Genomic DNA, 26,895 nt, shown 5'->3' on the forward strand with positions numbered 1-26,895 from the left:
TTGTGAATTGATTATGGAAGGCAAAGAACTTGAGAGAGAATGTTCTATTATGAATATTGCATTACATACCTGGGCACACTGGTGTTCCAGCTGGAGGATCTTCAAGTTCTTAAATAAATATCAAATGGATTTAAGAGCTATCTTTAATGCCTCCTTTGACAAATGGCCACTTACTAAAGGTCAGCCAAGACTTGATAAACAGTGGATTATCTGCAGCATCCCAGGCACGTCCTACCATCACCCTGGCTCAGTTAACATGGGAAGAGCTGACAAAGAGCCTGCGTGAGTTACTGAATTACTTAGGACCCAAGCACGTGTTGACATAGATCTGAGTGTATTTTTGGATTACATTTCCAAAACTATTATTGTTTTCACCGTTTTGTTTCAGTCAGCATTTTCTTCTCAATGCCACGTATAATTATGAGCTGACTTAGGTAAAATATTTTAAAAATGTGTAGTAGTACATATGTACCTATATAACATCTGAGATTATTTGCCATAACATAAACGAGAACACTCTTTAGCTTGTCCCTCCAAAACAAAAAGACTACTGTACTCTGGAGTGTTATGCAAGAATCAGAAGAGCATAGTTTACTGAATGCTCAGCTTGTTTAGCGACATACCAAAGAGTAGAACAAAGGCTAAAAGCAAAAACATGGGGCAAGTTTTAAGCAATGAACTTAAAGGTATACGGATGATGAAATATTTAATTATCAAGGCAGAGAACAGGTTGTAAAATCTAGCTAATGAAAATATAAAGATGAGTTATTAATGGGATAGCTGTTTAATTAGATGATTCCTTGGTTTGTTTTAAGCAGGAAGAGTGTTGCCAAAATCACAAGATTAGACCTCTCCGAACAGAGAATGGTGATGGTGTGATGTCATCTATCAGTTGCCTTTTACTCCCACTATAATGGCCACACCTTAGGCTACAAATATTAACTATTTAGACATGAGAAATTAATAAAAGGTGAGGCAAAATGGGCAGCAAAAGGAAATTGTTATGTTAAATTAGGCATATGAAGTTAGGAAAGCATTTACAAGTCTAGGAAATGACATAATACAAATTTTATGATTCTCCTTAATAGAATTTGTCTCAACCAGGTCATACGAGGAATGCTTTTACAAACATGAGTGTGCTCCCAGATCTTGAAACTTACATGAAGTATTATTAGATTCTGTGGTCACAGGACTCAACAAATCTCAGTTAAGTGGAGAAGAACAAATTCATTATGGAGGTCCTAGGTCCTGAGAAAGTGTTCAGTCTAAATCCTGTCAAGTAGGATTGTTGATATATGTCCTGTGTGTGTGTCTTTATATTTAATTTGTATTTATATTTATTCTGAAAGATTTCAGGGTCTGAATTCTGGAAAAGACTTAACACCATTAAAAACGTGGTTCCTGGATGATTATGACAGAGTATAATACAGGTTATTTTCAGTCTTCTTAAACCTAAGGTATGTGGATTGACCATTCCCAGGATGATTTTATTCTTAGACAAGAATATTTAGCTGTTGTATGTACTGAAAGAAATACAGGTAAGATTATACTCACTGAGCAACCCATTCGTCAAGACATCAGCTTTTTCTGCTCACAGCCCTGAAGGAGGCAAAGTAGGATGTGATCACCTTGGTCTATTTTTCTTGTGAAATGTGCGCATTTCTATTCTACTTGCAAGCACTGTGGTTATTTTTTTTACCAGCCATCGAGACCACAGGCAGGGGAGTAAGCTAGAATTCTGAGTCACAATTCCCAGCCTCTTCCTACGGATATGTATGTGGAGTGTGGTCCTGAGGCCCATCTGGAACACTTTCCCACACATTAGGCTGGGAGAGGCAGCAGGGCACAGGCTTAAGGATCCCTACAACATGGCTCCACCATCATCTTGTGTGTGACCAGGCACTGGCTACCTAAACCTTTGTGCCTTGGTTTCCTTGTTGGAAAATAAGGCCTGACAACAGTGTTTACCTCGTAGAGGTATTGTGAGGGGAAGGAGGAATACATCTAATATTTCTAGGACAGTGTTAGGTACAGGTTAACAGTGGTTTTATATACAAGCCACTCAAGTGAGGATTTAATAAATTTGGCAAGCTGTAAGCTTTCATACCTATGTATGTAGACATATCAAATCTTTTTTACAGTTGAGGGGGAAAAATGAGCAGAGAAAACTTTGAAAACAGGTGGTGGTAGCAAATATTTACCACCATAGATCCAGTTGAGAAAAATTCCCAGGCTTTGATGTGTCAGAAACAATTGTTTTCCAACTTGGCTCCAACAGCCCCCAGACAAGACACCCCGGTTGTTCCCATTGCCTGAGTAACTTTCCACTGTCACTACCTGTGGGACCAGCTTCTCTCCCAGACCTGTCCTTCCCCTCCACTGTCCTTTCCCCACATAAGTCATCTTTAGTGCATGTGCTCCAACCATCAAAGTTTTGTGTAAGGACTGACCTTGGGGCATACTTATATATGGGTACAAACCTTAGCCCTTCCCCCCCCAAAAGTTGTAGTCCCGAAGTTAATATTTATTTGAAACTTGGGAGTACACTCCCCTCTTTATAAACAAAACACTAAAGCAAAATGTTCTAGTCTCTCACACAAATTAATTGCCCGATTACCATTTCTCACAAATGCCATCTTTTTCTCTTTGTTTTCCCTTCCATTATGTTTCAGTTGCAGAGAGGGTAAATCATAAATTACTGTCTAGTATAGAGAGAAACATTCTGCAGCTGGAAGGAACTGGGAAAGCACTGCTTTTTGATTTTTGTTTTTTCTCAATCATGAATTCAGTGATTACTGACTTCAAAATAGGTAACGGTCCCATAAATGGGAAAAAAAACACATTCCAGGGTGAAAGGATGGCAAGTATAGAGAGATGTGAACATGCATTGTTATGTTTAGGGAAGAGTATATGGCAAGAAGTAAATAATTTTTGGTCTCCGTAGGAAACTGCCAGTGAGTTACCATGGGCACAAGTTGGGGAGTGCCTGTAATTGCATCTAGCTGGCCATTTTCATTTGGTGCCGGTTAATTGGACTAGCTTTAAAAAGTATGCTCAAGTTCTATTTTGAACTCTATCCTGACATACTTCCCACTCCTTTGCCACGCCCTAAGAGCTCATTTTGCCTTCTTTGGTGGTGGTAAAAAGCAAGGTCCCTTTTGTCTGAGCCTCTTGGTTCCAGGTCGCGTTTACCTTTCCTCAAGGTTTTTCCCAATTCAGCAATTCCCATGAATTTTCGTCAGATAGTTTTCCCACTAGGATGCAAATTCCATGAAAGCATGAATGTTCACATCTTAAAATTCACTGTTATTCCCAGTTCTTAGAATTGAGCTTGGTACATAGTAGTCTAGATATCATTCAAAAAATTTAAGAGCCTATTATGTGTTGCCCTATGGAGGGTCCAATGATGATTTAGGTATGCTCTCTACTTTTAAAGATCTTACAAATGAGGAAAATAGATACATAAACAAACTCCAAGTCAAGGAAGAATGAAACCAGTGCAACTATTGAGGTATACATTGCTAATAGGGGGGTGCTATGGACTGAACATGTGTCTCTCCCCAATTCATATGCTGAGACCTAATCCCCAATGTGATAGGTTTAGAGGTGGGGCCTTTGGGAAGAGGTTAGGTGGCAGGGTGGAGACCTCTCAAATGGGATTAGTGCCTTTATAAAAGAGATCCCAGAGAGTCCTTACCCCTTCCTCTTCATGTGAATGAGGAAGCAGACACCGAATTGCTGGTGCCATGGTCTTGGACTTCTTAGCCTCCAGAACTGTGAGACATGTTTATAAGGCATCCAGGTTATGCTATTTTTGCAATAGCAATCTGAAAAGGCTACAGCATGGGGCTCACAAGCAGTAATTAATTTCAACCAGGGGATTGAGGAAAGGCTTCACAGGATGTTGTCCCCAAAGAGAGAATTTTCATTAGGGATGTGGAGGTTATTTTTGGTCAAGTGATCATTAACTTGAACTCTTCTGTTTCCAAGGGACAGAAACGCATCTCAAAATAGTTTACACAAATACAAGGAAAGTGTAACTGGGAAATCTGGCTTCAGCTCTCCCAGAACTCTTGGCCCTGCTCATGTGTGGATGCTGCCTTCTCTCCCATAGCAGACAGACATAATCTATGTTGCAGGAGGAAGGGGTGGAGTTTGGCCACAGAGTTCCATGCTAATATCACACTGGATTGTAGTTAATAGCCATAGAAGGTTACCTGCATTTCAAGGCCAGCAAATAAGATCCCATGGAAAAGCCTCTGCTCAGTCTAGTTTCAGTCATGGGCCTATCTCCAAGCTAATCACTGTACCCATTGCCTGGCCATAGTACAGACAGTGCTAGGATAGAGCTGTGTTAATAGGGACTCATACAAAGCAGAATATAATTTTAACCAGACATGGTTAAGGTTGCAAGAAGACTTTTGTAGGATTTGTAGCTCTATTAGAACCATATAGAGTGGGCAGGGCTGGGGTGGTACTTCATGAGAAGATTGAGAGGACCCAAAAAGAGAAGAAATAAGATGTTGGGCAGACGAGTACGACAGGTAACCATTATACTAAAACGCATGCACTCATAGGCCAATGGGATGCAGTTTGCTGTCACAGAAATTTGATTGCCAGGGATAGGCAGTGGATCAGGCAGGAGACTTAGGATGGGCTAGGTCACGGGGAGCCTGCACTGATAAATGGGAGTCGTCAAAGGGCTCAAGTGAAGGAATGTTGTGATCAGACCTATGTTACTCTACTTCCCCTTTCGCAGAAACATAACTCTGGGCTAACTTTTCTGGAACATCTAAGCTGTCAGACTCTCACAACCATGCACTAAGTCTCCTCTTCCAGTCCCGTTTGCCTTTTCTTTCTCCAGTCCTCACACTATCTTGCCTCAATTCTATATATAGTCCTGCCATCCTGGCCACTTGTTTCCCCACCTAAGGTCAATACCCCATTAAGGAATTACTTTTGTCCAGCACTGAAATTCCTGGATTTTTACAGCATACATCTAAAACCCTACTTTTCAGTCACTGTGGCACCAACCAATGGGAGGTGGAACCATGCTAGCATGTAGCTAATTGGCATGGGTTAATGGGGTTAATTTCTATCACTTATCGCATATTCAGGTTAGCCTGAAAGCTTGAGAACTGTGGTCATCTTTTGAACTCTGGACTGGTAAACTGTAATGGATTAAACTGTACAAGATCTGAATGTGCCAATCTCTTTACATGTATTTTGGGGTTCTTGAAGGAGTCAGTGTGTCCCTGTGGCCACCAATCCTCCTAGTGGGAGGGGGTACTGTGGCCATAGCTCATGAATGTGTAGATTTTAGTCTATTTTACCCTTCATAAACTTTTGGGGATGATTACCATAAACTGTATAGGATCAGGAGGATTATGATCCTAAGAATGCTTAGAACAGTCTACTCTTTCAGGCCGTTACCATAGGGCACAATTGCTTGCCCCTAGTGAATGAGATAATGAATGGATCGATTCAGCTAGAGAAACATAGTATAATCTGAGAGAAAACTACATTTACCCCCTCCCCCCCCACCTGCTTCCCTGACATTAAATGTGCATGCACTAGCTCCAGCTGAGAAAAATCAAAATGGAACAATTCTAAAATGAAAATTATTTTTTTGCCACGCAAGCAGATCTCTACAGAGATAAAATAGGAATAACGTTTTTGTAAAAATTGAAGTTTCTGAGAAAATTAACCTTTCTTGACTATTGAAAATGAGAGGTAAGAAAGGAAAAAGAGAAAGGCCACCTTCTAAGAGTCGTTACTGCAACTACTGGCAGCATTTCGTACCGTTAGGGAGAGTGGGTGAACATTAGAAGAGGTCACAGAAGCTGAAAAAAGGAGACAACATAAGAGTCTTGGGAGAGTCATAGTGCTGGCTACTTCTGAGAAATGTACCTAGCAGCAAAAAGCAAAAAGCTCCTCAGACTCTTACTGGCAGAGTTTGGATTTATTATGACAACCTTAGAACCAAAAATGGCTATATTTTTCTATGACAAATCTCACAGGAATCAAACATTTTCAGAGATCAAGCAGAGAAGGTAGTGCATGTGGTAGTGTAGTCAAGGGAAGGTATGAACGATGCTCGATGTTTTCCAGGAGAAATCATTAAGGGTGAAGTGCTAATACACTTGTTTTTCATCTTACTCCAACAGAAGACCACATGTAATCTTCCTAAAGAGTGACTCCCCAACATATCCTGACAACAGCAGGGTGGGGAGGAAGCAAGTTACGAATAAGTGAAAAACCATAAGGTAACAGACAATACTAAGCACGCTCCCACCCTTATCCAAACACAAAGGCAGGGGAAAAGTTCCTGCTATCTGCCAAGAGATTATTTGGGGGGGGGGGGGGGTGGGAAACAAGCACACACACACACCCACCCACAGCAGCATCAAAAATTTTCCTATTCTCCAAAAAGTACTTAAATTAAAAAATTTCTGTTAACCTATGTTGGTACCATTTTGGTGGGGAGTTGTCATAAATTGATAAAAGGCCAACATACAAATAAGGAAGGGAGTGAAAGGAATATCAAATGTTATTTGACGCTACGCAACTTCCCTACCAAGGTTGCATTTGTCACCAAAATGGAAAACGAATAAAAGATTCCGGGGTATCCTTTTTTTCTTATTTAATTTTTTCATCCTTTGGTTTTTCTTTTTCTTGAGTATGTTGAGTCTGAGACCTGAGAAGCCCTCTGTCCTGATCCGGTAGGACACTCTTTAATGAGTGCCTTGGAAACAAAGGAGACCAACTGGGGAACCCACACCCAGAGCCACTTGTCAAGAGCCTGCAGCCAGTAAAGCTTCAGATTACACAAGAGGACTGGGTGGGGTGGGAAGGATGCACAAAAACCGAAAGTTTCTGCTCTTCAGAAGTTCTGATCTACTAGGGGAAGGAAGCAGGCAGTACTGGGAATGGGTTGGGGTGGGGGGTGCAGGGGTGGGGACTAGGTTCTAATTCTGACTCTGTCATTGGCTGGCCACGTGCTCTTACGGGGTGGGAGTAGTCACCTGTCAAATGAAGAAATCACATGAAGGGGCAACTCTCTGTAAAATGAAGTAACAAAATGTGATCAGCATTTCTCAAAGTAGATTCCAATTTAAAAAAAAAAAAAGTCTGGTTGAATAAGTTTGGGAAAACTTCCCTACCCTGGTTGATCCCCAACAGTACCAGATAGATTCTTACTGGATTTAGTGTATCAAAGACTCCTAGAGTCTTGCTGTAAAGGATTTTTTTAAATTTGGCATTTCCCAAACGTATTTTCTGAAAAAAACATCTGTTGACATTTGCAGAACATGCTTTGGAAAACATTGATCTCTATGCTGCTTCCAGCTTTAGAATTCTATCCTTAGTCGTTACTTTTCCGTACAGACTCCATCACTTCCCTTCTCTACTGCTGTGTACTCAGTCTTTCATTGAGTCTTTGTGCTGAACCTCACATGCTGCCTCTCCTCTGGCTTTACTTTTGATGACTTTATGCTATTCAAATGTTCACATGAAACTCAAACAGGGTTGGACCAGATGGCCTCTAAAATCTGTACAAACCCTGAAACTTTAGGATTCTTCGGTCATTATCACAAACATCCACTGAAGACCGAAACAGGATGTATATAACTGAGGCTGTTCTCATCAGAGCACTGATATCTACTAAGAAACGAGATGAAATTCTAGATCCTGTCATACTGAACACTGCTCTAAACTCAATACTATATTTCCTTGCAACTTCCTTTCCCCTGGACCAATGCAAAAGGAGAATACACAGGAAGACAGTGTGGGTTGTATGGGCTCTCTAGATCCAGCTAGAGGAAATATAGTTAAGAGTTCAGTGGGGGTGCTTCCTACCAAATCTTCTCTTTGTAGGTACAGCAAAAGTTTTTCACGTAAGTTATTATAAAACATCAAGAAATTATACATATTGCCCATACCTCACCATAAAAATATTTAATGCAGGTGTTTCAAATTCAGTCAGAGGACCATCCAATTCCTGGCAGAGGCTTGAGGTCCAGGAATGACAGCAGAATATGGGTAAGAGACAACTTGAGAATATCCACAGACGTCAACTGGCCAACACTCAGTTTAGTAAAATTCTAGTTCTTTCTCCAGTGTATGATTATTATACCCTCTTTTTAGCTCTGCCTTGACCCTAACTTAGTGTCACACGTTTCTTCTTTAGCTCCATTTCCATGCCAACAGGATTGTTTAAAAATACTTTTAAGACAGGGGCACCTGGCTGGCTCAGTCAGAAGAGCATGCAACTCTTGCTCTCAGCTGTGAGTTCGAGCCCCACATTGGGTATAGAGATTAAACTTAAAAAGACATTAAATACTTTTAAGACATACTCAATTTTCTCAATTGTCCAAATGTAGTAGCTGAGAAGACAGAAATATTAACCAACCTAATTAATCAGAAAGCCATTCAACTATTTTTCCTCTACTGCAGGCCTTACAGCAAAACCTCTAGGTCTGGTCTGCTCCACTTTAAGGGGCTCAGGTGCCATCACTGAAATGAGTGGTGAGCTGTGATACTGCCCTGACGGTTTCTTTCCCCGGCTACTCTGCAGGGGGAATGCAAACCTGGCATATGGTGTGTGAAATGCCTTGCAGACTAAGATACCTCAGCCCCCAAAGAGGAAACAACAGAGAGAAAAAGAATGAAGATGAATGTTCACACATCACTGCCTGGAGGCTTCTATAGAACATGTGCAGTGTGAGAATTTTCAAAGGCTGACAGATGCGCTTTAATAGAAAGAGGTAAAAGATAAGATTCATAAGGCTTGCTTCACATTTTATAGAGGGATAGGTCTTGGGAAGCCCAGTATACTTTATAATTATGTTTTAAAATACAGTAATGTTGGATTATAACATAACTACTGCTGAAAATAAAGTGATGAGGGGTGCCTGGGTGACTCAGTCGGTTGGGTGTCTGACTTTCGCTTAGGTCATGATCTCACAGTTGGTGGGTTCGAGCCCTGGGTTGGGCTCTGTGCTGACAGCTCAGAGCCTGGAGCCTGCTTCAGATTCTATGTCTCTTTCTCTCTCTGCCCCTCCCCCACTAGTGCTCTCTCTCAAATAAATGTTAAAAAAAATTTTTTTTTAAAAGAAAATAAAGTTACGAACTAACAAAAAGGCTTTAGCAAAGGTCAATTTCAAAGTAAAAATAAGGTAAGATTTAATCCAAAACATTCTCCCTTATTGTAAGTTTTGGTAATTCTTGGGACCCTAACTGGATTAAAATAGAACGATATGACCAATACTCTGAAGAATCATCATAGCGTGTACACAAAATAGAGAATAAATTTTTAATGGTATCAAAAACAGAACTTTTTGGCCAATTTAGTACTTGCTGGAATAAAGTTGCAAAATGTTACTCAGTAACGGACTTAGCTTCTAAATCAAGCCGGAATTACACATACTCTGTATATTACTTGAATATATACAAGTACATTCCATGATAACATGCAGAGACATGGAAACAAGAAGAGTACTATCAAGTCAAGCTCACCATCTCTACTCTCTGTTGATGAAATACACTGAAAACAAAACACCTGTTCAGTAATCCAGAATAGCTAATTTTGAAAAGGGGGTTTGAAATGTTGCTCTTTTCAAGAACTCAGATAAACTCCGTGGGGTTAAATTTGATTTTGTTTTCTCAACGTGAAAAAAGAGAAGCAGATAATGTGCTATAGCTATGGGAATATCTTTTTCTTTTTCTTCCATATCAAATTAAAAGGTTTGATAGACTTACTGTCCCCAGGAAAAAGGACTCTTCGCATTCTACTGGTAAGAATGAATCCCTTAAAGCTCTCAGACATACGAGTGTCACACCACCTGCAGCAACATATGCTTCAAGTACCTTTAATGAGACGGTCACATGAGACAGGAGTTTAATTTTCCTGAGAACTAAAGTAGACATATGAAATAAAACAGGGTATGAAAGTGACCTGAGTTCATAGGAGTCTCTAAATTCGAAAGAGATTGCTTCAGCTTTGCGAAGATCTCATCAAAAGCCTTTTATAGCAAGAGTCACATATTTGGTCACGGGGCTTCGGGGCCTTTTTAAGCACTCAAAAGAAGTGCTTTATGTTGTGCAAATTCCATGAAAGCCCAGGACAAGGGACTGATGGTGCTCAGGAAAACCTACAGGTGAGCCCACAGATTCCACGGCTTTTTGTAAAGAACGGAGTGGGTGAGATGCACAACTGACCAACTTTGCTCCCAGCTTGACAATTATTGGGCAGCTAAGAAAATCCTTGGAAGATAAGCAAAGACAGCACCTTACGTGGAACCTAGGGGAAGCCGCTCAAAAGTGAGTTAGTTGGGGTAGAGATGGCTACTGGTCTCTTCTAAGTAACTCCTCCTTTGTATGTGAGAACCACAGAACATATACGACAAGCAGGACAAAATATCGGCTTCACGGTCTTCTTTCCAAATTACGCATTGCAACTTCTGTTATTATTACTGTCGGCAAACTACTAAGAGGTCACGTGGGAATTGTAGTCACTGAATAGCATATAAAAGAATACAGTGCAGCTTCAATCTGAGCTCTTCTATTTGCTCTGTAATCTAATTCAAGGCACTTTAAAATGTTTTGGTGCCTTAGCGTATTAACACACAACAGGAGGAAAACACTCATTTACTTACCTCAAGGAGTACTACAGAGATGACTGAATCTTAAAGCACTTTGAGCTCCTCAGATGAAAAGCACTGTGGAGACAATCACAGCGGAGGAATACTCTTCCAGTGCCTCGGGATCCTGATCTATTGTGTCTTGTGTCTCAACCACGTTTTCTCGAACACTTCACAAGTAAAATTTGTGAGTGGCACTCCATCCCTTTATATATGTTAATTGTTTGGCACACAGATGTTTATATATTGAAAATAGTTGTAGTATTCACCACTCCAAAGTTGTTTACTAATTTTCCCATAAGGTTAATGAAATGTAGCCATGATGAAGTACTTTGTGTCAAATTTAGAAAACTTTAGCTTTCTTCTGAGGTACATGTGACATAACGAAAAGTTCATTTTGTTTTCAAAATAACTGAACTAGTGTTATTTATGTGAAACCACAAGTTTTTAATGACAAAAATACTGAAAGTATGCCACAGTGTCTATATATTCATCTGAAGAGTACAAAGATGGAGTTTTGAGGAAAAAAGGGTCTTAACACTATAGAAAAGAAATGTGGTTCTTAAATTGTTCAAAGGAAACATTTTAAAAATGTAATGCTTCGTGTATTGAAATAAAGCAGTTAGAGGTAATAAATTATAAATACAGTAGTTCAAATATTGTTTCTTTTTTTTAGCATTAGTTTTTGTAAGCAAGTTAAATTCAAAAACACCTTAAACTCTGTTATCCTCTTCTGTCAAAGGACCTGTGGAAATAGAAGCTTTTGCAGAAATCGACAACAGTAATAACACCTTGTGGTCTTTATGTAGACTACACTGGATCTTGACCATTTTAGAGTTACAACATATTTTGGTTAATACATTAGATTCAACTCATTAATATGCCTTTATATTTGGGGGAAATTAGATTGTGATTTATAACGTAGTTCACCCAAACTCAATTCCAGGTCTTGCTTGATTCTCTGCAGGAGGCTCTGTCAGACTCATAATTAAAATGGTGAAAAGTGTAAATAACTTCTTTCGGACTGAAAAAATATTTGTTTTTTAAATAAAGTGCTTTAAATTCAAATATTTCTTGCCCTAAACAAAACCGAAACACACTTAAACCTGAAATCTCCATCATATCTTGACACACATATTTTAACAGGAAGAAATCAGTTTGGGGCCATTAGTGTCCTTCAAGAGTTCAGATTGGATCTAAATTGGGTTTTGCATTATTATCGTGCTCATGTTTGTACATGAAGGTTAAAAGAAAGAGGGCAACATCCAAGGATGACCAATAGGCGGTATGAGATGTGACAGCTGACCAATAGCGGCTTTCCACAAGGCCTTCTCGGAGTTCAAAATCAATTCTGTGATCCAATTCCACTGAAAGGAAAAGAAAGTCAAACAAGTGAATAAGTATTACAATATGTTCTATATAGACTTTACCTAGAGTTGAGAATAAAAATTTAGCTAATAGAAATGATTCTTTTATCCTTTTTCCCCCCTCTTTAAAGTGACTTTCCACTCTAATCTCATGGAAAACAAACACCCAAGACAGACTCAATAGCTCAGGATTCTATTTGGGAGAGTCCTTTCCTTTGTATGCTTAGGTCAGTATGGGATAATAAAGGAATAAAACAAACAAATCACTTGGTATCATAGAATATGTTTGGAGTAAAGAAACTGGCCTCAAATCCTAACTTTCCCATTTAATCTTTGTTCCTAATCTGTAAAATAAAAAAAACAGCCCTCTGGCAGAAGTGTGGGCCAGGCTTATGTGCAATAATGTCTGGGAGTGCATGCAGCAGGTCACTCAAACGCCCTCTCCATCACCTCATTCTGTGGTTACTTTTTGTAGTCCTAGACTGCTTTCCTCCCCATGTGGCCGCCATGGCACAGCCTGGTCCCCATGCAGTCAGCAGGGCCTCACATGTGCCTGAGACATACAAGTCCTCACTAAATGTCTGTTTGATAAAGAATCCACTGGGTGGCTGGGACAGTTAAACCAGGAGGAACAGTGGTGGTCCCTGGGAGGAAGGACTTCATTTATAACAGCGCTGTGCTCAAACAATTCAGTGAATTTAATCAAGTCTTTTTCTAAAAGCCACAGAAAGTCCTTGCAATACCTGTTGGAGAAAAATCAAGGCTATAAGAGAATTGCAAAGGATCCATTTAATAAGTCCTTAGAGATAAAACACTTAGAAAAATAATACTTTGATCTCTAGGAATTCCTTTAAAAGAGTCAATGAGCTGTATGACTTTGAAGGAGCTATCTTAAAAACAAAGAACACCCAAATCTTTGTTCCAAGTGCCAGAAGATGTAGCAAGTGGCAAAAATCAATGAGGCTGGAGAAAAAGTTGGGTTTTGTTTTACACTGGGAATTTGGTTAGTTGCACATGGGAAATCGTATCACTCTAGAGAATGATTTCATATAAATGTTTAGCTAATGCTTATTTTAAATAGGTATTTTGTGACAATATCTTTTAGTGATTTAAAAGGGCATAGAGTTGTTACTTTTCTATTCAACTATGCTTTTCTGACAAGGAATGCCCATTGATCTATCTGTATATTTTAAGGTTACCCTTAAGCAGCATAAATACCAATTAGGTTATAAAACACTTGTAAAATATATTTACAAATTTTTAAAAACTTTTTTTCTCACTTAAATTACAATAAGCTAATCTGTAATACAGCAGAAATAGCTGAAATCTATATGGGGAACTGGGGGGTAGTAATGTCTGAATCTTTTATCTCTTGTACTCCATAGGACATTTGAGTTCGATTTGTCGGCACATTCTGGCACAAGATACAGGAAGATGAAAAACGAGGAGACTGGAATTCTCAAGCGTGAAGAAGAGAAGTCAAGCTGGAGGTAGTTACAAAGAAAAGAGGAGAAATAAAATGAAAAACAGAAGAGATGAGAAACCTACACATTAATATCGGCAAAGACCACGAAGTTATCATTTCTACTTTAAAATGCCACTGTAGAACAGCCTTTCCTAGTCCAACAGCCTTAAGTTAAACTTTTGTTTTAAAGTTAAAAAAAAAACGGATTTCTGTTTTGTTATAACAACTATTATTTGGCTTTGATTTTATGTCCCTGAGATTTATCCTTAAATGTGGTTACTGTTGTGAAACACTGCCTTTCATATACTAGACACTCAAATGCTGAACTTAATTATTGCCCTACTCTATGCCCTTGTCATTCTTACCACCTACAGTCAGTATGGTTAACTAGACTTGCCATCTCTCACCCTGGTTATTTATGTGTAGGCTATCCTCATCAAAACGGGAATTAGGTAGCCAGCCTGTACCCGATGAATCTGTTTTAGTCTCTCATCCTCCTTCCAAGGTTTACAACAGGTAGTATGGCTGCCAGTGCAGGTGACCTCACAGGTGTTGGTTCTGCAGGCGGATGGATGGAATAAGGTGGGCCTTCGTCTCACGTCTCTTCCTTTTATGTAGGTCACAGAATTCCCAAGGGAGCAAGGGTCTAGATGGCAGTTACCATTCTTTATGTGCCGTGAGATGAGTTCTTGGCCCAAATAGGCCTAAATCTATATGGAGTTGCCTTGGACCTATTTTCTTAATATTAGCACATCAAAAATGAGTGGCACAACACAGCGGGTAGTTTTTTCCTAGTTTTACTCACTGAATTAGGTCAAAGAGAAAGGAAAACATAATATCATCACTCTGTCCCTTTTTTCTCTCTTATGAGTGCCTTAAGTGCTAGAATTCCTCTATCCACAAAGAAAGGAACGAGATCCTGAACTGAAGAGAAGTGAAACTGAGAAAAAATACTGTGGGATCTTATCAATCATCAGCAGTTGTCTTATACTGCCTTAAAGCATGGGTTATTTTCTTTTCTGGGGAGTCTGGCACAGAGGCCTAGTTCCCTTCCTATTCCCCAGAGTGAATGTCTGCAGTGTATGAAGTATGTAGGAGGTGAAGTGTCATCAGGACTGTGCTTTCATCAGAGAACTCTCTGCACAAGGCTTGTCCACATGGATACTGTATTAGAAAACATAACACATGTGAATAGGAAGTGCACATCTTAGTCTTAAAATGTGTACTAATTGGACAGGTTTCTATTGCTTAATGGAAACACTTTAACTTCCTTGGAGAGAAATTTTCAAAAACTTAATGAATCTTAAAAGTAATCTTATTTGTAAGTATTAATTTTGGTCATAATTGCATGATTTTTGGCTACAGGCAGACACCAAGAAAAATACCAGTAAAGCAAATTGTGTTTTCAAATGACTAGCAAAAGCTTCTTTCATAGTAAAAAAGATTATGCTGAGTTCTTGCTGGGTAAATTATGCCTTGTTATTTCTGTGTTGCCTCAGAGCAACTATACATTTCATGTGGTTAGGTGTTTGAAATCAAGGAATATTTACATTTTGTGAACTGTTATAATTTCAAATATATTTGAGGATATTCTCTATCCTTGATATTATAATCAGTTTTCATATCTGCCAAAATAATTTCCCAACACTAATCTGTCCTGAAAGATATTCAAATACCTAATGTTTGATAACAGATGGGCTTTGTAGGTAAATCTTGAATGCAAAAAAACTCCAGGAGATGGCCCTCTACAATCTGGTTTAAGAAGCTTTTCCAATCACATTCAGAACTATTCCCTTCTATTCATCCTTGGCTCTTCTCAAGAAAACTAACTACATACATACATACCTCTACATACCCTGTGCTTTTCCGTATGCTGTTTCTTCTCCCTGCAATGTCTTTTCATCACCGTGTGTCCAAATTCTACCTCCACAGAGCCTTTTATAATTTTTCAAGGTGAAAGCTTTTTCTCATTCCCTAGAACTGACGGAGTCCTTTACCAGTACCTTTGTTATGTGGCTCATCACATCTACCATATGTTATAAATATTTATGTAGCAATCTACTTCTCTACTAGGTAAATATATATTCTCTAGAAAATGCTCAATTTCCACACTAGCATTTAGTATCTTTATGGGCAGTACTGAAGTCTGTTTCATTTTGGTATCTTTTCTAGTGGCTATCTTGGTACTTTGGCTCATGGTAAACATTTAATAAATCATTGTTAAATGCAAAAAAGCAGGGGAAAAGAAATAGAAGCCATACACATATTGCCATTTGAATCAGTTTGGTGTAGTTAATGTTTAGGTAGCTGGGATGGTTTTAAGATAATACGTATAAGGGCTACCTGAACGCAGGATAAATGAGTGGATTAACTTCTGTGTTGAATTAAATATGCAAAAACCAAAGTCAAATAATTTCTTCATGGATGTGACTAACTATTACATGAGCAGGGGGCAGAGAGAGCACTTATATAAGATCATTCCTTAAGGGAAATTCATGAAGTTTCATCAAAACAAACTGTTGCTAAGGGAGCATAAAAACACAAACCAGTTTGTTATATTAAAATACTGTTTTGGAATTTTTATCAAGGAAGTTTTTTTGAAAACAGAAGAAATATGTATGGAAATTAGCAATTACATAGAGAAGTTGTAAAATTAAATGTGGTTAAAAATCCAAGGAAAAACCTGTAACATTTTTTGTTAAAGACAAAATCCAATATTAAAAAATAAAAAAAAAAAGGAAAAGGAAAAGGAGAGGAGCTGTGGAAAAAGGAATGAAAGTTAATGATAAAAATGATTTTAAACTAAGATTAATCCTTAGTGGTACATTTAGAATCTGCTAAGAATTAAGAGACTGAAAATATCTCTTGTATCCAATAATGCTAATTTTTAAATGCCAACCTACCCTTCTTAAAGAAAAAATATTTGTGTTGAAACCAGATAGCAGCAGCTAGGGCACACGCGCAGCCCTAAGTAGTAGCGGTACTGATACCTGAATACCTAGGAATAATTACATTTCTTACACTATGAGACTTTATATCTAAATGTCTTACATGTAAAGAACAGTGAACCTCTTTGCAGCCTTTGGGACAATAAAGGAGGAAGATGACCTCATGCTTTTCTTCTGTCTCCAAAAGGTTGCTTCTTTGTAGGAATGTATAGGAGTATCATTTTAGCACACTAAGGGACTAATCAATACTTGGGTTTCAGGACCCCTACTATTTAAGGTTAGAATATACAGGAAAAAATTACATATCAAATGGTCTGTAATGGTTAACATTCAAGCTGATCTCATAGAAGAACTGATGCAAGTTTTCAGTGAGCAGAAGACCTATAAGTGGATCATTTTTATTGTACTCTGAGTGCTATTCCTGACATATACCATACCGAGGGTATTATCTTTATTCTGCATTACATTTTCCGGAAAAAGAAGTTGTGGGAGATTAAAGAACGATTCCTGAAGTCTGAAATCTGTGAAAAAAAAAACACAAGATGCTGTAAAGTGTTGGCTGATGGTTACAAAGGGCCTTCAATGATGCAGTGGCCAAAAGTTAGAACAACACTCCCAAATATGCTGATTAAACCTAGCATACATAAAGAAGTACACACTTTGGTTTTTATGAAGAGCTCTTTCATGGAAAATGTAAGCATCGTTAACTTTGCAATACAATGTCATAATCTGTTAACACCCAGATATCCCCAAAATTAATAGCTCATTTAAGTTCTAACCTTGAGGCAAAACAATGTTAAAAGAAACAGATATTTTCTTTCCGTAATATGATACAAACATAAGGGAGTACAAGAAATGAAGCCATAAAACTACCATAAACAAGCCCGGACTTTTCAAAAGAAATGAAGACTAGCTATTGATATTCAACTTGATGAGAATAAAGTGGTTTCAATTGACAACACATACTCTTCAAAGAGAGAAACCCTGATGGATCATGAAAATTCAAAGCCTGTGTCCATCCTACCCTCAAAAAGCAAGAGAATCAAAGTTGGCAGCTTCAGAATAAAGGTCATCAGGAACTGAGGCAATCAATGCAAGCAGAACGAAGAAAGGAAGGAAGCCAGAATCACCTAATCACAATGACCAAATCCCAGAAAGAAGGCTTAAGGAGGAAAGGTTTTAGGATTTGCAAGATACAGCCACTATGTGCATAATAGAGCAACTATGACATAAAAAAACATCCAAATCAGGATTACAAAGAAGAGTGTATTATTGAAGCAAGTCTAACAATTAGTAAGGCAAATCTTGAGAATCTGATTTTAAAAGGTGGAATTCTACTATAATAGTTTAATTTTAATAGTTACATCTATGTCTAGAGATAAATATCTGTAACTAAGACTCATGATTAGCTCATATTTAGTGGAGTCTATAGTCTACAAGGACTTTACCATTAAGACCAACAAAGAAAGAATTTATATGCAAGACTGACAGAAAATGTATTTTGTTAAGCTATCAAAGTATAATGATGCAATGCAGCTGAGCACCTCTATTAATTGTTGTCCTGAAAGAAGAAACAGGTTTCTCTGTTATCATTTTGAAATTACTATGTTAAATAGTAAAAAGACCACAGAAACAGCTTTCTTCCTTCAGATCCTATGGATTCTCTCTTTGTCTTCATTACCCTTTCTTGGGGGCTCAAATCCCACTTCATTCTTGCTCCCTCAGTCACCCTAATGTTTATTTACTAGCATCATTGCTGTGTATTAACATTACAAGGAATTGTGACTTTTTACCTGTCATCTTACAAAATTCTTTTAAACTATTTTTCTTCAGAAACTTTAGAGCTGTGATCTCTGTATGTCACAACAGTTTTGTATTTTTACAGCCGCATTTCTGAATAAGTAGAAGTGAAAGCTTAAGCCAGCAATAATAAGAAAACGAAAAAAATGAATTTTATACAAATATCAAAGTCTGAAATGAATTTTCTAGGCAGTGTTCAAAAGGCTTACAATTATAAAATTTTTAGTAATCAGAGTCTCACATAAATAGGAGTAAGTTAAAAAATGCTATTGGTCTGAATAGAAATGTCCAACTCAGGAATGTCCGGGATAATGGCTCCTGAAGTAGGGCTAACTGTGGAGAAAGATCCAGCCTCTAGAACCACCACACTTGAACTTCCTTTTTAAGTATGTTTGATGGATGGCAATGGACACTGGTCATTTTAAAATACAGAGTAGCAGACACAGCAAGAAGACAAGGCTACAAGTATCTGAAATAAAATCTGTTTAAACATTTATAGAGAAAGAAAGGAAAAGTTTTCCCTGATTGCTATAGTAACAAAAAGCAGCTAGTCTGAGAATCTACATTTCTTTATATAAGTCAATGGAAAAATAGGACTTATTAGTCTTCTTTTATGGACACTTGAAAATAAGGCTCAAATTTAGACCCTTGGGATTAAATATATATTAAATGTATAAGAGTTTCACAACTATGCAAGATTTTAAACCTTAGAAGTCTACTGGAAAGAATTAAATAGAGCTCCATTCTAATGCTAAGTCCAGCATAACTATCCATTCACTTATTCATTTCTTGAATATCTACTTTACACTAGGTAGCTGGGATATAACTGGAAACCACACAGCGGATCCAATACAATATAAGCTTGAAGGCCTTTGTAATTTGGTTGGATGAATGAAACTCTGGAATTAGCAGCAGGATGGCTTTTAAAAAGTATCAAGAATATACACAGCACAGGTTTAAAGCAATTACATGAATTTTTAAGGCTGAGAAGACCGTATTTTTTTAAAAATCTACTTTCTAAAAATCAGGGTGCTTTCTCACAAAGAGATTTGTTTTATGCTCGGTGTTTAAGACCCTTGTGCCACCAGGCCCTGATTATTAATGTTCTTAATTCTTCATTCACCAATGCAGAGAGCAAAACTGCATTTACCTGGGAATTATACTTAAAAATATAATCAGGGGCATCTGGGTGGCTCAGTCGGTTAAGTATCCAACTCCTGATTTCAGCTCAGGTCATGATCTCACAGTTGTGAGATTGAGCCCTGTGCCAGGCTCCATGCGAAGTGTGGAGTCTGCTTTGGATACTCTCTGTCTCTCTGCCCTTGCCCTGTTTGCATGCTCTCTCTCTCTCTCTCAAAAAATAAATAAAAAATATAATCAGAGGAAAAGTACTTTTTTTAAAAAAAAGCTAACTTATGCTTTACATTTTAGAATTGACTGCTACCGTTAGTATCTTCATCCTCCCCGCCTTTGAGTTGTAAGAGATAGAGTATTAACTTAGAGTAAGAAAAATATGAACTAACATGCAGAATCCAGAAAGCCAGAGCTGCTATGTGGAAGGGTCTGTGTTGCAACAGTGGTAGTGGGAAGCGAGCCAAGTGACTTCTTCTCGTCTTCTATTGAGTCTTTTGATGTCTCAGATGGCTGTGATGTAGATGAGCGTCCAAATCTCGAGAACAACATCCCTCCAAGGCCCTTTCCAATGCTAGCAGCCCCTATATTTCGCAAAACAGGGCAGTCAGTCTGTTGGAATCACACCACATACCAAGCTAAAGAGCACCATCCATAGTTACAGCCAATTGGCAGAGGTTCCAAGTCCTAGTCATATTTTTCCAGGGTGGGAACATAGGAAAGTTACAATTTACACTGTAGGTTTCTAAGTAAAAATGGTGTTGAATAGAATGAGAGTTGTACAAACTGCAGGAATACAGTGTACAAAAGAATAACGATTCTATTTTATTCAAGTGATCACTGTTGATTACAATATTTGGGAAGATTAAAAACGTTAATGAAAGAATCATACCATTGACAGGGGCATATATTTACTATTGATATGCTTTACTACTGAAGTTAAGTGAGTATGTTATAAAAAGCTATCAATAAACAAATCTGGGAGTATGACAAAGTGAAATCTCAATGAAAAGCCTATTTATAGTGCCATCTTGTGGCACTTTATATTAAGGCAACCTGTAACTAAAAAAAACGGACAAATTCAAGAGGCACATAAACCAGCGCTACCCCAAACATTGTGGCTGGTGCTGGAGATGATTCAAAGAAATTAAATATCCTTGTTGACCCCAGGACAGACACGGTTTGAGAGACTGTTAAGACATGAATTGCAGAACTGGTTGGCAGGGACACCCTTAGAACTCAAGCACTCCCTCATTTTACAGATGAGGAAGCAGACCATTAAAAATGATGGGACTTCCCCCAAGATCTCATAGTAGGTGGTAGGGCCAAGATTAAAATGAGGGCCTTGATTCCCAGACCTTTCCTTGTCTATCCAGCTATCTCATATTCTAAATGTACAAGATCTGATCTAGTTAGAGAACTTTGGGGATTTTAGCTCTCAAGTATGAACAGTGAGAGGGTAGTTAATTCTAGACATGGGGATTAAATGTTGGGTGTTTTGTAATATGTAGAGTATTTTCAAGTACCTCAAATTTAATGCCTATCTAAAAAAGTACTTACGTTTACTGATAAGAAATACTTAAGAGAAATTACCTAATATGCTTGCTTTGCCTATGTTTGTTATAGATTCCCCGTAGTGTCGACGGGACAAGACTGGTGAGGTCACAGGGCTTGGTATTGTTGAAATGCCTTCATTCTCTGAAATTGAGGTAGGTTCTTTTGCTGGGTGGAGAAAGCTTGGCTTCATATGCTCATAAGGTAGAGGATTAGAAGTATTATACCAGTGGATCTGGACAGGTGAAATGTTGCTGTAGTGTTTCAGTATTAATGGTTCTAATCTATAAGCCTTGATTTAAAAAAAAAATGCAAAGAAACACAACATTAAGGCACAATGCTTGGATTTTAGTAAACTGTTTATTCTTATTCTATTGCATGCTCAATAGACCTCAGGGAATTAAAAAAAACACCTGGTATTTCTAACATGCATTCCCATTTGTTCACTATTAATAATATGTAATTTGGTCTAATTATATATCCTTAATGATGAGATTATGGAAAAAACCAATTAGTGTTGGTCTAAGCTAACAGTGCCCATTAATTTGTTTTTCAGAAAAACAGATTCATTTTTATTAGGTTCTGATATCATATAACAATTAGATTTATGTTAGTCTCACCAACAAAGCTGAAGCAATAAACAGTAAACTAGGACACAGTAAATAAAGCCAATCTGTAACATCTTAGAAGCTCTTTGTAAACTCTATTTTCAAATAGATTAACATAGTAACAGCACAAATTAGATGCTGATTAAAGACCATTTGTCTAATGTGAAGAAGGGATGATATAGCAGAAAAGAAAATGAATGGACTTGGCATTAGAATTCCCCTAGTTCACATTCTGGCCTCTGTCACTAACTGAATAATACCTACCAAGTCACAAGGTTTCAGAGTCACTGTTTCCTGAGCTGTAGAAATCAGATTAACACTTCCTACCTCACAAGGATGTTGGCAAGAACAGACAACATTTGTAAATATTGCTTAGCACAGTTCTGACATAAACTTTATTTAAAAAAACTTTACTTAAAAAAATCACAGGAAAAACTATAAAATGAATAATAAAAAATAACTTAATAAAATGACATTGGAGCCCTCCTTTATGATATAACAAAACTTTAAGATTATACCAAGGACAGGGTATACACTGATAACTCAGAGTTCCCCTACAAACTCAAGTTCACTTTCAAGTTACAAGATAATGAGTAAAATGAATATATATTAATGAAATACTAAATGGTTAGCTGGGTGTTTTTACATATATTTTACTTAATCCTAACCATTTTAGGAGGTAAAATTTTGTCATCTGCATTACATAGATAAGTCTTGGGAGTGACTTGGCCAAGATTGTGCCGTCTGTATTTGAATCTAATACTAGATTCTCAGTGAAATTCATTTCTTAAAGATAGCATTTTGGATTCTTTAACACATAGGGAATTGTTAAAATTTTAATATTTAATCAATGCTATACTTACTTGGTACTAGCTAAAGATACTTGAAAAGACTTCACACAATTACACAAAGCAAACTTTCTGAGAATGAAGGTTATTTAAAATAGTTTCTTTTAAATTTAGTTCTATCTAGACTTGTCCCCAAAAAGATTTAAGAAGCGTTTTTCTCATCTAAAAATCTTACTTGGTAGTATACAATTTACCCGGATGCAAGATCACTGGAGTGTTAAAAACATAAAACATTAATATTAAAAAATTATTAACAGTATAAACATAAAAGAGAATGAAAAACCCCAGATTTAAAATTCGACCAGGCTAAAATAAATTCTTCCACTTTTTCATGTTTAATACATTTCAAATAGGGTCTACCAAACACATTTCAATATGGTAGCATGTTTTAAAGAAAAAAAAATTAAAATGGAATTTTCAAAATTTGTGGTTGCTGGGTTATTGGTATTACAATTGGTTGTGGTTAGACAGTCCAGAAGATTCCTATTCCTTGTACTATTTGTCCAGAGATAATAGTTTTACATTATGCTCTTATAACATAGATCACCTCTGAGGTATTTCCGAGCCCTAAATTAACCAAAACACCAATGTCTTAAAGATATGAACCTATGAAAATATAATCAGATAAATCAACTCATTCTCATTAGTTCAGTTGTACCTTGCAATATTTCATACAGAGTCTTTTATGAATAATTTAATGTTGAGGGAAAAATGTCTATAACTGCAACTCACCACTGGATCTGTTGGATGAAAAATATTCAGTAACCGATTACAAATCTCTCTGGGCAAAATATGGTCTTGACTTCCAGTGTTTCCTGGGCGGATGCCACGCAATGCCAAGAAAACCGCTAATGGGGATCCCATGCAGAAGAAATTCTCAACCTAAAATGATAAAGTCATCCCAAATTTTAAAACTGGTGGTAGTTTTTCTCAGCAGAATTTGGGCACAACATAACACATGGCAAAATATGAACAATAAAATTATCTTCAAATATCTTCAAATATGTCTTTTTTCACAAGCTTTGTTCAGATGGTATCTGCCATAATTATATGCCAACCATTAATTAGTCTAAAAAATCCATTTTTAGAAGCAACTTCATTATCTTTAAATCTAACAGAAAACAAAAAATGAGAAGAAGAAAAGGAGAAGGAAGACCATTTCATTGTGTGTTTTCACACACTAGTCCAAGTTTTATCAAGCTACTATTTTGTGTGAAGTAATATTCTAATGCTATCAACGTTTTAATAAAGACCAATAAGGCAGAGGAATCCTGTGGGGGAGGCATAATAAAATAAATGAATAGGGGGAAAGCCTGCTGTAAGAGAGGGATAATTAATTCCACCTCAGAGTTTTTACAGGAGGAAGCATTGTTTTCCACATTGTTAAGTTTTTTTTTAATTCCAGTATAATTAACATTGTTATATTAGTTTCACGTGTAAAATATAATGACTCAACAATTCTATACATTACTCAAACGTCATCACAGTAAGTGTCCTCTTAATTCCCTTTACCTATTTCATCCACGTTCTACCCACCTCCCCTCTGGTAACCATCAGTTTGTTCTCTATGGTTAAGAGTCTGTTTTTTGGTTTGTCTTGTTTTTTTCTTTGTTCCTTTGTTTTGTTTCTTAAATTCTACATGAATGAAATCATATGGTACTTGTGTTCCTCTGGCTGACTTATTTCACTTAGCATTGTACCCACTAGATCTATCCATGTTGCTGCAAATAGCAAGATTTCATTCTTGTTTTTATGGCTGAGTAATATTCCACATTTTCATCCGTTCATCTATCAATGGACACTTAAGTTTCTTCCCTAATTTGGTTATTGTACATAATGCTGCAATAAACACAGGGGTGCATTTATCTTTTTGAATTAGTGTTTTCGAATTCACTGGGTAAATACTCATTAATGGAATTACTGGATCATATGGTAATTCTATTTTTAATTTTTTGAGGAACCTCCATACTGTTTTCCACAGTGGCTGCACCAGTTTTCATTTCCACCCACAGTGCACAAGTATTCCTTTTTCTCCACATCCTCTCCAATACTTGCTGTTTTTTGTGTTTTTGATTTCAGCCATTCTGACAGATGTGAGGTGATACCTCACTGTGGTTTTGATTTGCATTTCCTTTATGCAAAGGATATGATATTGAGCATCTTTTCATGTGTCTGTTGGCCATCTGGATGTCTTCTTTGGAGAAAAGTCTGTTTGTCTTCTGATACACAGGAGAAAGCATTTGCATTGGCCATAGAAAACAAAAAGGATTTTTACACCTGGGGCTGGTCACTGGGGCCAGAAAGGAGGACATTTTAGGCTGATACAATCACATGAACTAAAGCAGAGGCAGGAGAGAACCTGGCTCAATTTAGGAAGAATAAGTAGTCTGACATAGTTGAAAAATTGGGTGTCAGGAAAATGTAACTTGGAATGAGAATGCACAGAATCTTGACTACTTGGTTAAAAAAGTAGGACTTAATCGATTTTATGAGTAGTGAAGGAGAACAGGATTTGACCCATGTTTTAGGAGGTTAGTAAACCTGGTAGTAGTATGTGGACGAACTGGAAAATTTAGAGTCTGGTGACTCAGAGACAAGTTAGGAAACTACTGAAAGTGTTTAGACAAGAGACAATCTGAACCTGGGCAGGGCGAGATGTTCCATTCAGAAATAGAAATGGGAGAGAAGAAGGTGGAATCAATATGACTGAATGAAGATGAGGATGAGGAATGAGTCAGAGGCAAGTCACAAGGTTTGGGTCTGGCTGACTGGGAAGACAGTGGTTCCATCAACTGCAACAGGAAACTCTAGGTAAGTTCTGTTTTTGTTCACAATTAAGTTTGAAGTATCTGTAACGTATCTAATTTACAGGGGCTGAAATTCTAAGGCAAGAGATACAGAATTGGATATGTCATCTCCCAACTCTATGTATCACCATTACAGAAGTGACACGTAAAACCAAGAGAAGTGGTAAGATGGCTTATGAAGTGCATAGATATGCATAGTGCATATCTCTCAAAATAAACAAACATTTAAAAGTAAAAAGGAGGAGTGCCTGGGTGGCTCAGTCAGTTGGGCATCCGACTTCGGCTCAAGTCATGATCTCATGGCTGGTGAGTTTGAGCCCCGCATTGGGCTCTGTGCTGAAAGCTCCAGAGCCTGGAGGCTGTTTTGGATTCTGTGTCTCCCTCTCTCTCCGTCCCTCCCCAACTCACGCTCTCTCTCTCTCTCTCTCTCTCTCTCTACTTCAAAAATAAATAAACATTACAAAAAATTAAAACAAAAAAGAAAAAAGGAGAAGGGCTTTAGTGAGAACTACATTTGATTAGCAGAGGAAGGAGGTAAGACTACAAAAGGGGAGGGAAAGGAGAACCACGATAATGCAGTATACATGAAAGGCACGCGAGAGGGCTTCTAGAAAACTGGTGTGGTCAGCAGCACTGGATTATATATAGAACATGACACTTTACCTCTTAAGGTTGCCTAACTTCTCTCATATGTCCCATTATCCTGATGGGTGAGACGTCCCAAATTCATCATTCCATCTCATCTCCAACATCTAAGAAGTTATTGCACTTCACCTCATGGTCTTTCATCTGGACTAGAACTATATATACTTGTCTCTGCCTCCAGTTTTACGTCCCTTTAATCTCTTCCCCACACTACATCTGAAGCGACTCTTCTTTTTTTCCCCCAATAACGAATATGTATTTTGAAAATGCTACCTCCATGTTAAAGAAGGTTTGAGAAAGTTTTTGTTTGCTTTTAAAGGACTGGGTAACTTCGACATGTCTGAAGGCTGAGGAAAATTAACTTGTGTTAAATTAAAACTATAAGAAAAAGCATTTGAAATGGTAGATAGTAACTGGGCTGTCTGGGTGGCTCAGTCAGTTGAGTGTCCAACTCTTGATTTTCGCTGAGGTCCTGAGCCCTGGGTTCGTGGGTCTGAGCCCTGCATTGGGCTCCGGCTCTACACTGACACCATAGAGCCTGCTCGGGATTCTCTTTCTCTCTCTCTCTCTCTCTCTGCGCCCCCCCCCCCCCCCTTGCTTTTGCATGCTCTCTCTTTCTCAAATAAACATAAAAAAAAGAAAACAAAAAACATCATAGACAGTGACACAGATGAAAAAACCAACTTATGAAAGGATTAAGATAATTAAAATAATAAAGGATAGGGAAAGATACAAAATATAGTTGAGATAGAAGAAAATTTAAGTAAATACTTTTTTTTTTATGTTTATCTTAGAGAGAGCGAGAGCATGCATGCACATGTGCATGCATGAGTGGGGGAGGGGCAGAGAGAGAGGGAGACAGAGAATCCCAAGCAGGCTCCATGCTCTCAGCACAAAACCCAGCAAGGGGCCAGAATGCAACAAACCATGAGATCATGACCTGAGCCAAACTCCTATGCTCAACCAACCGAGCCACCCAGGTGCCCCAATCCTTTCTTTTTTTTTTTTTTTAAATACACTTTAAAGTTTATTTTTGAGAGAGAGGGAGAAAGAACGCAAGTGAGCAGGGGAGAGGCAGAGAC

The 26,895-nt window shown here is 37.8% G+C and overlaps 1 protein-coding gene and 1 long non-coding RNA gene across 12 annotated transcripts in view; both read right to left on the reverse strand.

Moving 5' to 3' along the window:
* Positions 1-8,981, reverse strand: part of LOC121031777 (uncharacterized) — a 21,271-nt gene extending 12,290 nt beyond the window's left edge. The window contains exons 1-2 of one of the 2 annotated variants that reach the window (XR_005790882.1): positions 7,026-8,981; positions 1,555-1,599 (exon numbers count right to left, since the gene is read on the reverse strand). This is a non-coding gene — a long non-coding RNA (uncharacterized LOC121031777). Of the gene's footprint in view, positions 1-1,554; positions 6,361-7,025 lie in introns of those variants that run through there. The other variant, XR_005790881.1, reaches the window with a different exon arrangement.
* Positions 8,982-9,299: 318 nt separating this feature from the next.
* Positions 9,300-26,895, reverse strand: part of DDHD1 (DDHD domain containing 1) — a 109,203-nt gene continuing 91,607 nt past the window's right edge. For 7 of the 10 annotated variants that reach the window (XM_040477172.1, XM_040477168.1, XM_040477165.1 and 4 more), the window contains 5 exons: positions 23,094-23,243; positions 20,945-21,197; positions 19,744-19,935; positions 16,858-16,941; positions 9,300-12,007 (listed from right to left, as the gene is read on the reverse strand). In XM_040477172.1, coding sequence (XP_040333106.1) covers positions 11,826-12,007; positions 16,858-16,941; positions 19,744-19,935; positions 20,945-21,197; positions 23,094-23,243 — 861 coding nt within the window. In that variant the 3' untranslated portion in view covers positions 9,300-11,825. The remainder of the gene's footprint in view (positions 12,008-16,857; positions 16,942-19,743; positions 19,936-20,944; positions 21,198-23,093; positions 23,244-26,895) is intronic. The other 3 variants (XM_040477174.1, XM_040477173.1, XM_040477169.1) reach the window with 1 other exon arrangement.

This window comes from Herpailurus yagouaroundi, unplaced genomic scaffold (assembly GCF_014898765.1).
Source record: "Herpailurus yagouaroundi ecotype Mexico unplaced genomic scaffold, PumYag 141, whole genome shotgun sequence".
NCBI lineage: Eukaryota > Metazoa > Chordata > Mammalia > Carnivora > Felidae > Herpailurus > Herpailurus yagouaroundi.